Source organism: Juglans regia, chromosome 1, assembly GCF_001411555.2.
Source record: "Juglans regia cultivar Chandler chromosome 1, Walnut 2.0, whole genome shotgun sequence".
NCBI lineage: Eukaryota > Viridiplantae > Streptophyta > Magnoliopsida > Fagales > Juglandaceae > Juglans > Juglans regia.
The window spans coordinates 28,004,183-28,018,842 of record NC_049901.1 but is presented as its reverse complement, the minus strand read 5'-3'; the positions used below and the strand labels follow the sequence as shown (position 1 = coordinate 28,018,842).

The window sequence follows — 14,660 nt, the reverse complement described above, 5'->3', positions numbered from 1 at the left end:
CTATGTTGGCTTGATTATAAAAGGCATTCTACTTTAACCTTTGGGACTTGGTGATTGACCATAAACAGGCACCAAGATTCCCACACTCCATTATAGAAAAAAGCATTATTTTAAGCTCTGGGAGACAGATATTCACTAAAACTATTCTTCTTTGGTATATAAACAACCAATTAAAGGGGGCTTTATGCTGATATAAATGCCTTTGTCAGCTCCACCTCTAAATGATGGGCAAGTTGGGGCTTAGGAGTTGGTGTGAGTGAAGGGAAAAAATGGTAACATAAATTGCTGTAAAAGATTTGAGTTGTGGTGACAAGAGTGGTTGTATGTATGCATGTATTTCCTAGAATTAAAAAGAACAAAAAGGTAAGATTGATAAGTGGAATGTGAATAAGATGGCGCACATCAAGCAGAGGCCAAGTTGGTGAAAACATTTCCCTCACTTCATTTTCATAAGCTGAATGATCATTTCATGCTTCATGCCAATTTAGCTTTACAACAATGCTTGGCCTGTCTTTAAGTGCATGCTCTTCCATATTCACCACTGAATTGTGAGTCAACAACATCAACCTTTTTTTTTTTTGTTTCCCTCAATCATTGTCATTATGTTTGCCAAACTGTTCTTTAAAAAAAAAAATCTTATATTCCCAACCACCCTTTTAAAAAGTTCTTTTTGTGGGTATAAAACTTGGGTAATGAATTGAGGTGCGTGAAGAGGTAACAACTAGATGTCTTATCACCATTTTAAAATTTGAATATGTGCTTTCTTAGGTTTCAATATTCATGAAACACATATATCCAGTTTCATGTTAGTTATGGAAATCCTTTGTGAGTTTGAGGGGGGGATATTATGGGCAACATCTATGGGAGGATGATGCCACATAATGTAACATCCAGACCCCAAAAGTGTAATTTTAATTATTATCACTATTACTAGATTTAAGATCTATTTTAAAATAGTGATTTTATTAGAATGGGTGAGTTTCTTCCACTGTCTTCACCTGTAAGCCTCAGTGTTTATCTCCTAGTTGATAAGTTTCCTAATGGGAAACCAAACTCCCAACTCCAAACTCTATCCAATCTCCTTATGATCCACGATACCCCTTCTCCTTGCCTATTAAACCCACCCCGAGACCTGTAGAAATAAACACAAGAAGCCTTATACACATAGCCACTGTAGCAGCTTCTACAAACCGAGAACCCACCTCCCTCAACCAAGTCAGCCACCTCATCGGAAACTACCACAGAAGCCGCTAACGGTGAGCTTTCCCCCACCTCGACGTACGTTGTCCCCGTTTGAACCCAACCTGTCGATTTCTTTCTCCCTCTTTATCAGCAGTGACTCTTTGGCCGTGTGCTTGTGCTACCATCGCCAACCACCTCAAGGGACTTCAGAGTACCACTCTCGGAGCCAGAAATCACCGATGAGCCTAACCCAGGTAAACCCACTTTCTTCTGGTAAGTCCTCGACGAGATCCCTCTCTCCCTGTGATTTTCAGTTCTCGGCATAGCAGAGCCTTTCTCTCTAACTCTCTCTTCCTCTCTTGGTGTCACACCACCATAGGGACCTCCTAGTAGCACCGCCGAAAACTCCCAGCCACCCAGAGCTATCGTTGCAGCTGATCCTCCTCTCAGTGAGTATCGCACGACACCTCCCCCCACTCACAAACGTCTCTCAGACTGTGTATTCTACCTTTGATATTAAAGTGGGCCATGGGCCTTAAGCCCATTCGGCCATAAGCCTTATAGGAGGCTAATCTTCCATAAAGGGCTTTTATCCCTGAAATTAGGATGGGCCTTGAGCCCATTCGGCTAGTGCTTCCTTAAGTTGGTATTGGGCCTAGTTTTTTTAAATGAACGTGTGTTGGGCTTATCTTAGAAACTATAATAATTTAAGTGGGTTAATTTTGGGTTGACAGAAACTGTTTTATTGTTTTAAAGTGGGCTGGTGGTGATTTACAAAGAACAATGACTTGGTGATTTTAATTCAACTATTTCCTTTAATAGGAGGACTTGGGCTGGCATTTAAGCTAGTTCAAAGTTTTATATGAATAATTATGAACCCAAAGACAATTTTTATAAAAAGTATTTAAGGGATTTGAAAGTATATTTTTAAAGTACATTATGAAGCCTATTATTTTAGTTAAATTCCATTATACGTATTTAATTATGTAGAGTATTACGACACATTTTGCTAGAAAATTAGTAACATCTAGTACCTCGTATAGGTAATACGCTATAAGTTGGAAATCAGGAAGCAACACTGAGAGGTAAAGAGTATGATCATGTAAATGCATGAGTATTGTGAATATTATTGTTATGTATGAAAATATGATGTGCTTATGATGGTTATCTACGCTATGCTAAGAGACAAGTCAAGGTTAGATTTCCTTTTACGATCTTTGATGAAATATGAGATTATGCTCGAATGAATGAATTTGTTGTTTGATTGATTGAATGTTACTAAAATCATATGGAAGCCATGAGATGTTCATGTAGTAATTCAAGTCAAGTATGCCATATAATAAAATAGCCAGATTATGCAAGCCATATCCATGCAATACTTAAATTATGTATGTCATGTTCATATAGTACATAGATCATGTATGCAATGTTCATGTAGTACTCAGGTCATGTATGCCATGGAATGTCATAGAATGTTCAGATCATGTTATGTCATGTCATGTTATGATATACCATGTACAAGAATATGCCATGTTATGTCATATCATGTTATGCTATACTATGTACAAGAATATGCCATGTTATGCTATGTCATGTACAAGAATGTGCCATGTTATTCTATGCCATGTGCAAGAATGTGCCATGTTATGCTATGCCATGTACAAGAATATGCCATGTTAGAAATGTTCATGAAGCCTAATAAATTCCCATGCATTAAGAAAGATAAGAAGTTTTAAGACAGTGCCACGGACTCAAGCGTGGTGAACCACAAGTTAAGTGAAACACAGACTCAAGCGTGTTTCACACCAAGATAAGTGAAACACGGACTCAAGTGTCTTTCAATCCATGTAATGCCAGTTAAGTGAAACACGGACTCAAACATGTTTCACTCTATGTTAAGACAAGATAAACAAGTAATTTGCATTCACGTTACATGTTTGCCATGATTATGTATGCTTTCGCTCATGTTAATGATGAATACGTATGCTATATGAATTTGTGACGATATATGTATGTAAAGTTTTTTTCAGAAAGTTATGTTACGTGTATGATTGTAAATCTGTGATGCTGTATGTATGTTATGAAGAGTCTTCAGAAATTAAGTCCATGCTAGACCAAATTATATTTTACGGTATGATGTGCTACTTACTGAATATTCGACATATTTTTGTCTGTCTTCCTGTTTTCTTCCATGTTTAATTCTCACAGATGGTGATTATGATAACGCAGAGCTGGATGGCCAGGAGTAGATTTAGTACAAAGAATTAGGAAGGAATACGTGATATTCACACAATAATTAGAATTCTTTTATGTCATTCATATGATTAGTTTATGTTTTTTTACTTTACGTTCAGCTTTCGAAACAATCATGTTCAATTTAGTATTAATATTTCGATGCTTTTCAATAAATGAGGTATTTCAGGATATAAATCTCTTTACTGGGCATTATGTTATGAATGTTAGTAACATCTCTATCCTACGGGAACGGGGTGTTTACACATAACATTTTCCCATAAAGTTCTGTATGCCAGTACCCTAGGCTAGTATTGATATCTAACAACCATGGACAGCAACAACATGAAATCTATGATGAATGGGTAATTATGTAACACAACTCTATGTATTATGATAATTGCATGTCATGTGATTTTATTATGTGAATGCTTTTCAGTATGGAATCTGTAATGAAGCCCAAGTAGTTGGGCCATGCTGAAGGAAGAAATTGAAGTCTGAAATAAGGGGAAACGGAGCGTTTTGGAGCAGTTTCTAAAGGCGGAAAATGTGGGATTTTAGCTTTTGTTCTAGAAGGCCATTCTGTAATTTTTATGAGATTAGTTTACCATTTTACCCTTTGTATTTAGTTTTAGAATTCTAGGTGTAAGCATATAAGTGGGAAAGTTTGTTACTTGTCTGTAAGGTAATATAGTGGGTGAGAGGGGGGGGGGGGCGTGAGATTTTCATTATGTTTTTACTGAATATTGTTTGAAGCTTTCTCTTAGATATGGAGGTTGGGTATACCTTGAATATACCTGTTATCAATACATCATTCCTTTAAAAATTTCCCCTATTCAATCATTCTTCATATAATATTACAATCCATTAAAATCAGTACATTACAAGCAGTACATTGCAATTTGTATCAGAAACACCGGTCCTTTCTACTTACACAAATGGCTAACAATACTTGATCCAAACATCAAGAAGTCCTACAGAGGCAGGAGGCTCAAAAAGAACGTATGCTACAATAGGAAGAGAGATTGCATTCTATGCGTGCTGACATTGCTCAACTCACGGAAATGGTGAAAACCTTGGTGACCAACCAAATAGCACATGTGGTCCACCGTGACCCCAATGGGCAGCATAACAAGGATTTCCAGGAGTTTAGGCGTGACGGCCACTGAGGTGTGAAGTTTGACTTTCCCTACTCGATGGCACTAATCTAGCAGGTTGGATTTTCAAAGCCTCCCATTATTTTGACTATCACCAAACACCACCATCACAGAAACTATTAATGACATCATATTAGAAGGAGGAGGGGGGGTGCCCTCATATGGTACCAAGATGCAGTTGAAATGGGTTAGTTTAATACCTAGGATACATTTTCTAGAGCTTTGTCACTATGATTTGGACCTATGGCATTCGACAACCCCATGGAAGCCCTCACACGACTCAAACAAGCATCCATAGTAGTCCATTATAAAACCCAATTTGAGTCTCTCTCTAATAGATTGAAAGGACTTCCTAAAGCACACAAGCTAAGTTGTTTTCTTAGTGGGTTAAATGATGAAATCCACATTCTCGTGCGGATGTTCAATCCCTTGACTCTTAATGTAGCGTTTGGTCTCACTAAGATCCAACAGGAGTACCTGACCAGTTCCAAAAAATCTGTGAAAGGTTGACTGGATAAACAGCCACCCTCATCCAGCTCGGGTTCTGGGGTTGGATCTCATTTTACCTAATTTCAGGGGCCTGGACAGAAGTTGTATAAGGCAAGAAGGCAAATCACTTCATCTTAGATGGATGAGAAGAGAAAGAAGAGACCGTGTTACCATTGTGAAGAAAAATGGAACCCTAATCACGTGTGCATATCCCCTAAAGTGTATGTGCGCCAAGGCTGTGAGGAGGAGCTGTATGACAAGGGAGAAGAACTTTTTTTCAATTCTCAATGCCATCACAGGCACTCCTAACCCTAATACCATGCGAATTCGTGGCTCCATTGGTGGAGAAATGGTGTTGGTCTTGGTGGACTCAAGGAGCACACACAATTTCTTGGATCCTTCCATAGCAAAAAGGCACAGTTACATGTGGACCATACTCAAAGGCTAAAGGTGCAAGTGGCCTATGGTGACATGGTGACAATTGCAGGAGCACGTTCAGAGACAGCCCTCAAATTACAAGGTAATCAGTTTCTAGTTCCATTTTATTTGTTGGCCTTGGGTGGGTGTGATGCAGTGTTGGGGATTTCCTTATATTCAAGGAAATCCCAAACATTATCTATGGTTCGAGGTAACTTTTTTTTTACATGAGCTACTTTCGTAGGTTAATGAGTGGGAAGTGCAGCTTACAAATGCCGTAATGTTATCAATACATGAATTTGAAGTTTATGCAAATTTAACATTTGCAGAAATGTCATGTGCAATGGATGTGGTCATGATCGATGCATCTGTGTCGACTTCAGTAACTAATGCATATCTAAATCGGTATCACCGGGTTATCCAAAATATCTTGTGTGTATGTGATTTCGATATGAAATTCACATTCGTATACGCCGGGTGGGAGGGTACAACCCATGATGCTCGCGTTTTAATTGATGTGTTAAGGCGTTCGGAGTCCAATTTTCCATGGCCTCAAAACGGAAATTTGTACACATTATTTAATTTGTACATTTACAGTTTGCGGTAATTTCTACCATCTTTAAAAAAAAATTAATGTTGTACTAAATTCTCAAGTTATTATTATTTTGTAGATTCTGCATTTCCATGCGCCGAACGATTTATGTCGCCGTATCCAAGAGTGAGTACCATAGATATGAACATTATGGCAATTATACCTTCCAAGAATATAAAGATCTATTTAATTATCGGCATTCATCCCTTCGGAATGTCATTGAATGAACTTTCGGTGTATTGAAGAGGCATTTTCGAATTTTAAATTTAATGCCCCCAGACCTTCCAACTCAGCAACAATATCTTGTTGTTGCATGTTGTACAATACATAACTTCATCCGCACGGTTACACCTGATGATGTGCTATTTAAAAAGTATAATGATCCTGATGATTATCGAGGTATTAATGCTGATCATAGCACCCGTGAACAATCTCATGTTCCTGACATGTTGACTGTATCAGCACAGGCGAAGGCCACAACCAAGGATGCTATTGCACTACCTATGTGGGGCGCATAGTACTAGGCAACAAGGAAACACCTAATTTTCAACATGGTGTAGCAATGTTTTTGTTCATGTCAGGATCAAACAATAGATCGTAAATTGGAGACACATTATTTACATATATCAATGTTTAGTATAAAGATATTATTTTTTGTTGGAAATGCACTTGTTGTTGCATCGTAATTAAATTTGAAGTACAACATCGAATTTTGACTTTTACTATTTTACTCATACCAGTGCTTTTACAAAACGCGATGAGTGAAATAACTACATTGCGCATGTGTGTGAGTTTTTTATTTTTCTAAGCTGAGTCTACAATTTTGTTACTACTAATTAAATAATATATAAACAAATAATGGAATAAAATGTGGGCATGATAATGTTGTATTTTATTGATAATTATTTTATTCTATTTTATAAATTTGGAGTAAGAAAAAATTTGCATACAGAAAGTAGTGATAAATTATTTTTTTACTGATGGAATTTATGTTTGATTTATGTTATTTATTAGTAAAAGAAATAATAAATTAATTATTCAATCATTACAACAACTTTCCAATCATTGGTGTGTCCCATACCTTTTTCAAGTTCCCATAAATACATCTAAACTCATCTTAACATCAAACACATCTAAACTCATCTTAGTTGGGCTCCACAAAATTCACTTCACCATCTCAACTCACTACTATTCATGGAGAACTCAACTTAGCTCAACTCAGTTCAACATCAACGCACAGCCTTTATTAGACAAATCTTGTTATGAAAGAAATGCTAATTTCATGTTATTCAATATGAGATCTCTTACCGGGTTTATTTTATGAAACAAACGTGACACTCCTAGCCTACAGAAATGGGGTTTTACAATTTGGTATCAAAGCTAGTCGAGAGATTCTGCAGACTTTTTGGGAAAAAAAAACTTTTATAAATAATTCTAAAATTAGGTTACCTAGGCCCTGGCACTAGAAATCACCCAAATCAAGAAGGATCTTCTAGATCTAGCCAGAATGTTAACCCGAACCCTCCTGTCACAGCTGCTACCCAATTCTTCCAATCAATGGCTAGTGGCCAATTTACGGCGTCTAGAGCTCCACAGGCCGGTTTTACCTTGGAACAATTTTCTTGCTAGCACCCCCTACTTTCAACGGCAGATTGAATTCTATAAACGCTGAAAGCTGGATTGAACGCATGTAGTAGATTTTTGAAGTGCTCTACTGCATGGATGATCAGAAGGTGAAATATGCCACTTACCACTTGACTGGCATGGCAAACTAGTGGTGGATGTCGACATGGGCATTGTTTCAATTGGAGTTAGGGGAAGAATGTCCCCATTTCTTGGAAATGCTTTAAAAGAACCTTTCTAGATAACTTTTTCCCACAGACCCTTTGAGAATTGAGAGCTCACCAATTTATGGATCTCACTCAAGGAACAATGATGGTAGCACAATATGCTTTGAGATTCATGGAGTTGTCCCGTTTCGCCAATTACTTAATTCCATATAAGGAAAAGAAAGTTGAGAAGTTCGAGCACGAATTGGATCGTAGGATTCGAGAACGTGTACATACTTTCAGGATTTGGAGTTTCACAAAGCTGGTCACCCAAGCTACCATTGCTGAAGAAGACCTCCAGGAGAACATTGAGTACAACAACCAAAGGAAGCGCCAACAACAACACCAACTACTCCAATCAGCGTCGTATAAGGACAAGAGGCCTCACAGCGAAAATCATCAAGGGCAACCACAAGTAGGATAAACTTACCCCATGTGTCCAACATGTGGCAAAAGGCATATGAGAAAGTGTCTGTATCGCTAGAACGTGTGTTTCAAGTGCGGAAAGTCGAACCATCTAGCTCGGGACTGCCCAATAAAGAGAACCAGCTACAGCAAGAGTATATTGCCTCACCCTTGATGACGCTGAAGCGTCAAACGATGTAGTCACAGGAATCTTTCCTTATCCTAAATTTAGATATGTATATATTCACAAATATGTATAGGTACTTTATTGTTATTTTCACGTCATGCCTCCATTTTATTCGATTCTCGTGCCACTCATTCTTTCATTTCCAATCACTATGCACCTTTGACTGAGAAGATACCTGAGCCACTAGAACCTAGTATGTCTGTTGCTACACCCTTGGGAGAACATATCATTTGTGATTTTATTTTAATTGGATGTCAGATAGAGATTCAAGGGAGAATTCTACCTACGGACTTAATCTTATTTAATATGTCTGGATTTGATGTGATTCTGGGAATGGACTGGTTATCCCAGGACTGTGCCTATGTAGATTGCTTTAATAAGAGAGTAGTCTTTAAATCCATAGATGGAGAGGAGTTTAGTTTACAGTCTGTACGAGAAAGTTCCCCGCCTCGTGTAATCTCAGCTATACAAGTCACCCGACTATTAAGACAAGGGTGCACGGGATTCCTAGCGAGTTTGGTCTTACCACCAGTAGATGAACTCAAGGTTGAGGACATAAAAATAATTAGAGAATTTAGAGATGTGTTTCCTGTAACACCCTGTATTTTAGTGTATTTTAATGAAGGAATTGTTTTATTGATTCAGAATTTATTATCTTGTTTTAAAATTATTGGATTTTTAATTAGGCTATTTTTATGATTTTTAGTTTACGAAAATTATTTTTTTTGAAGTGCTTTCTTTAAATTAATTATTGTTATGTGTTTAAATTTCTTCTCGAATTAAATTAACTTGTTGTTGGGTTTAATTATTTATTTTCATTTTAATCACTGGGTTTGAATTATTTTATTTCACTTGCTGTTTTAAAATCGTTTCCGTTGGATTATTTTTGTGACCCAAGTTATGAGGATTGGACCTCATTTCTTTCCCTATATTTTCTCTTTCCTCTCTTCTTTTTCCTTCCTTTTTCTTTTCTTCCTTTCTTTTCTTTCTTCTTCTTCTTTCCCCTCCTGCGCGACCCAGCCCCTCCCTCTCCCCCGTGCATTTTTTCGTCCGCCCAGCCCACCGCCACCTTTCCGCCGTGACTTGCACCGCCCAGCCCAGTAGCTCCCCCACCCACCGGCGACCTTCCCCCTCCGATCTTAGCCTCCCCGGCGCCGCCGTTAGCCTCCACGCGCCACACGAAGCCGCGGCCTTCTCTTCACTCCAGCGCCGCCGTTGGCTACCATTTCTTCACCACTTCATCCTCGACCTCCAACCAACCCATTGGACCCAACCCCACCTCCGATCCGTCACCGGTGAAGCACATCCAACTTCATTTCCGTTTTGGGTATTTTTGGCCTTAAACCACCCTTTGCGCGGCCACCCATCAACCATCACCGACATCCCTAGGCCCTACCCTATCAATTTCGGATCTTCGTTTGCACCCGTTGAAAAGTGGGTATCTGTGACCCATGGCCACAGTGTATTTTGCACTGTTCCGCAGCTGTTTTTCCACTTCTTGCACCTCCGTGATCCTCCAGAAATTATTATATAACATTGTAAGTATTTTTCAAAGAATTATTGTGAATTTAATGTATTTTTGCACTAGCACGTTACACTGTATTTAATTGCTGATTGGTTTTGCCGGACTGAATCCGAGGAGTAACGGGGTTGATTGGATTGGGTGATGGAGTTGTTAGTATGATTAGTTTAGACTATGAGATTTGCTGGCGGTTCGGGTTTAAATATTGGTGTTTTGTGTATGATGTGGGTTGTGGCGGATATTGGTGATTTTAGAAAGTGATGATATATTTTGGGATTATGAAGGTTTTAAGTTTTGAGAAATTTAAAATAGGTTATTTAAGAAGCTTAGGTTTAAATATCGAAATACATGATTGATTGGAAACTTACGGAAATTACGTGATTATCTTTATAGGTGACGATTTATAGTCGACTCGACATATTTGAGGAAAATTCTGGAAAAGTTAAGTCGTCCAGGTAAGCGGGGTTCCTATACTAGATTTGCATAAAAAGAAATGAACTGAGGTTGATTTGTAAAAATCTGCATGTTGTTTTTTTAAAAAAATAAAAAAAAAGATAAAGTGAAAAACAACCTCAGTATAAGTTTCGCATTCCCTCATGAGATACGTATGAAAGAGAAAAGAAATGTTTTTGACATGAAATGTGTAGACATGAGCAATATTTGACATGTTTCTGAAATATGCAAAAGAGCGAATATGATATCATTGAGATTTTTATGCATGTGATATGAAATGATTTTGATCTTTTTTTATCAAATGGAAATGATATGAATATATTTCGCACATGTTTTGATATGATATGGATATGATAAAACTTTGGCATACTTATCTGTTCTGAATATGGTTCTGAGATGATGATACTGGTTCATGTGATATGGTTGGTACCACCATGATATGATAGAGTGCACCCACTTTGAAAACAAAGTGGTCTTTTTACGTGTTCTTTCCTGTGTGCACACTCGGGGCTCCGAGATTGAAAAATGGGAAGTTCACCACATGATACATGCCTGGTTTGGCCACCGGAGATAGCACAACCCTACCACGGGGGTTAAACATGGTATATGATATGATATGATAAAATGAAGATGTTCAGTTATGTTATGCCAAAACGCTTTTGAATATGAAATGGATTCTTAAATATGAATTGTTGATTTTGAGTATGAAAAGATTGAAAAGTCACTCTGATTTTCTGATAACACGTTTTTTTCTGAGATCTGCATATAAAAATAAAATGTTTTTGTTTCTGCATACTGAACTTTCTGAAAAGGCTCATGTTTACATACTAGTATATGTTCTCTGCTTACTGAGTTGTTGATAACTCACCCCTTATCTCCACCATCTTTTTCAGATGATTTGAATGTTTCAGTTGAGGATAAAGGATATGGAGCATGGGTGAGAAGAGTTAAGAATGATGGTTTAAGCATAGAAGATTTATATGGGTATTGAAAATTTTCATTCAGTAAGCTTGTTGTGTTCTGATGTTGTGATTTGTCGGGAGATTGATGTTTATATTAAGACTTTGTATTGTCTTAGAATAGTTATTCTGGAGTAAGTGATGTAAATATATGAGTATTTTGTGCGATAGAGAAAAATTAGAGTATGTACTATGTGGAAGAAAAATGATTTTTAAGTGACATGAGTTAACTCTCCGAACCCTCGAGAACGGGGCGTTACATTTCCCGAGGATCTTCCAGGGTTACTGCAAGATAGGGAAGTGGAGTTCGTGATTGATCTCACTCCATGAACGGCGTCTATATCTAAAGCACTCTGCCACATGGCTTCAATTGAGTTAAGGGAACTCAATGATTGGTTACAACAGTTACTAGAAAAAGGTTTCTACACCCCAGTGTATCCCTGTGGGGCATTCCGGTACTTTTCGTAAAGAAAAAGGATGGATCTATGTGTTTGTGTATTGACTACAAGGAGTTAAATAAGGGAACTATCAAGAACAGATACCCTCTATGACGAATAGTTGCCTTATTTGATCAACTTCAGTGAGCACAAGTATTTTCTAAGATAGATTTGTGATCTGGATACCATTAGTTGAAGGTTAAGGAGGCAGATGTGCAGAAGACAGCTTTCCGGACACAGTATGCACATTATGAATTCCTTGTTATGCCATTTTGTTTAACTAATGCCCCTGCAACTTTCATAGATCTTATGAATAGGGTATTTAAGGATTATTTGGACCAATTTGTGATAGTCTTTATTGACAATATTCTCATTTATTCTCAGAGCAACAGAGAGCCTGAGGAGCGTTTGAGGATTGCCCTTGAGACACTAAGAGAAAAGAAGTTGTATGCAAAATTTAAGAAATACGAGTTCTGGTTACAAGAGATTGCCTTTTTGGGACACGTGGTGTCAGCAAAAGGACTTTCAGTGGACCTAGCGAAGGTTGAGGCAGTGGTAAAATAGGCCAAGCCTATAGTAATGTTAATGAGGTACGAAGTTTCTTAGGTCTTGTTGGTTACTAAAGAAGATTCGTAAAAGGATTTTCAAGTATTGCAACTCTAATGATAGAGTTGATAAGAAAGGATGAGAAGTTCTTATGGATAGATGAGTGTGAGGACAGCTTTCAAGAATTGAAGAAAAGATTAGTGATGACACCAGTTCTTACAGCTCCCTCAAGAGATGGAGGATTTTTCATATACAACGAAGCTTCACTAAAAGGTTTAGGTTGTGTTTTAATGCAGAATGGGAAAGTTATTGTATACGCTTCCCGACAGTTAAAAACTTATGAGCAAAATTACCTGACCCATTATCTGGAACTGGCAACAATGGTATTTGCCTTGAAATATGGAGACATTATCTTTATGGTGAAAGGTGAGAGATTTATACCGATCATAAGAGCCCGAAATATTGTTTCACACAAAAAGAGATGAATATGAGACAACATAGGTAGTTGGAACTTCTGAAGGACATTGATTGCAGTATTAACTACCATTTTGGCAAAGCAAACGTCATAGCTGATGCACTTAGTCGAAAGTCATCCTCTGGTACCCTGGCTATGATGTATACTTCCAAGAAGCATATACTACTAGACATGGAGTGAGCAGGTATTGAGGTAATCAAGGACACTCAATCTAAGATAAATTGTTTGACCTTAGGTTCAACATTGATAGATCAAATTAAAGTTGTCCAAGCTAGTGATACAAAATTGATGAGGATTAAAGGAGAAATATAAGAAGGTAAGAGACCTGATTATCTAGTATTAGATGATGGCACCCTGAGATTTAGGAGAAGATTATGTGTACCCAATGATAAAGTAATCAGAGATTTCATTTTGAGAGAAGCCCATTGTTCACTGTACACAGTTCATCTGGGGAGCACCAAGATGTATCGGGATTTAAAACAACACTTTTGGTGGAATAGGATGAAGCGAGAGATAGTGACATATGTAGAACAGTGTTTGACATGTCAACAAGTCAAAAAGCAGAGCATCAGAGACCCTTAGGTACACTTCAGTCTCTCCCTATACCAATATGGACTTGGGATGAGATCAGGATGAACTTTGTTTCAGGGTTTCCGAAGGCGGTAGGAGGTTAGGATGCGGCATGGGTAATTGTTGATCGACTCTCAAAATCAACCCATTTTATTTCTGTTCAGATGAGATACTCCATGGATAGACTGGCAGAGTTGTACATTAGAGAGATTGTTAGATTACAAGGGATTCCATCTAAGATCATCTCTAACAGAGATACCCAATTCACTTCAGTTTTTTGGAGAAAGGTACAGAAGGAGTTAGGAACTCAACTGGCTTACAACACGACATTTCATCCTTAGACAGATGGTCAATCAATTAGAGAAGACAATTTAGATCTTAGAAGATATGCTCAGAGTGTGCGTGATGGAATTTAAAGGTAGTTGGACTAAGTATCTACCCCTTATCGAGTTCGCATATAATAATAGTTACAAGGAAAGTATTCAGGCAGTGTCGTATGAAATTCTGTATGGACGTAACGCCCCTCTACTGGGATGAAGTAGGAGAGTGGAGGATACTTGGGCAAGAAATTATACAAGACATGTGAGAAAATATCAGTTATCAGAAAGAAGCTCGCAATAGCACAAGAGCGATAGAAGAAATATGCGAACCAACGACGACGAGAATTAAAATTTGAGATAGAAGACAAAGTACTCTTGAAGGTTACACTGATGAAAGGGATAATGCGATTTGGTAAAAAGGGAAAGTGATGTAGGATAGAAATGAGAATAGAAATAGAAGTAGAATAATAGCAAATAGAGAAGAAACAACCAGAAAGAGAAGAAAAGAAGAACCAGAAGGAGAAGAGAAGAAGACAAAAGCAAGAGAAATGGAGACTGGAAGGAGGCGGCTGCACAAGCGCACAATTCTTAATTCTTCAACAATTAACATTTAGTATTTCATTACAAGTATTTATATAGGAAAATAACAAAACCCAAGTAAACCTTAAAAAGGTTATGGGCTAAAGCCCAAGCCCAAGCCCATTAAAATAAAGAAAACATAAGTAAAAATAACCAAAATAACAGTAATAAAAAGATGTCCTCATCAACTCTCCCGGGGTGGGAAAAAAAACTCGACTCCGTCGAGTGAACAAAACACAATAAGGCTGCAATCAATCACCCAACCATAAGCTAAGTGGTTGAGCAAGCTTCTTCTGACGTCCATAAACA

The 14,660-nt window shown here is 37.8% G+C and overlaps 1 protein-coding gene across 1 annotated transcript; it reads left to right on the top strand.

The window, feature by feature from the left end:
• Positions 1–8,004: 8,004 nt before the first annotated feature.
• Positions 8,005–13,062, top strand: LOC108982922. Its single transcript, XM_018954405.1, has 5 exons — positions 8,005–8,313; positions 12,054–12,179; positions 12,246–12,416; positions 12,704–12,826; positions 12,928–13,062. The coding sequence occupies exons 1-5, from the start codon at positions 8,005–8,007 to the stop codon at positions 13,060–13,062; spliced, it is 864 nt and encodes a 287-aa protein (XP_018809950.1).
• The last annotated feature ends 1,598 nt before the right edge of the window (positions 13,063–14,660 follow it).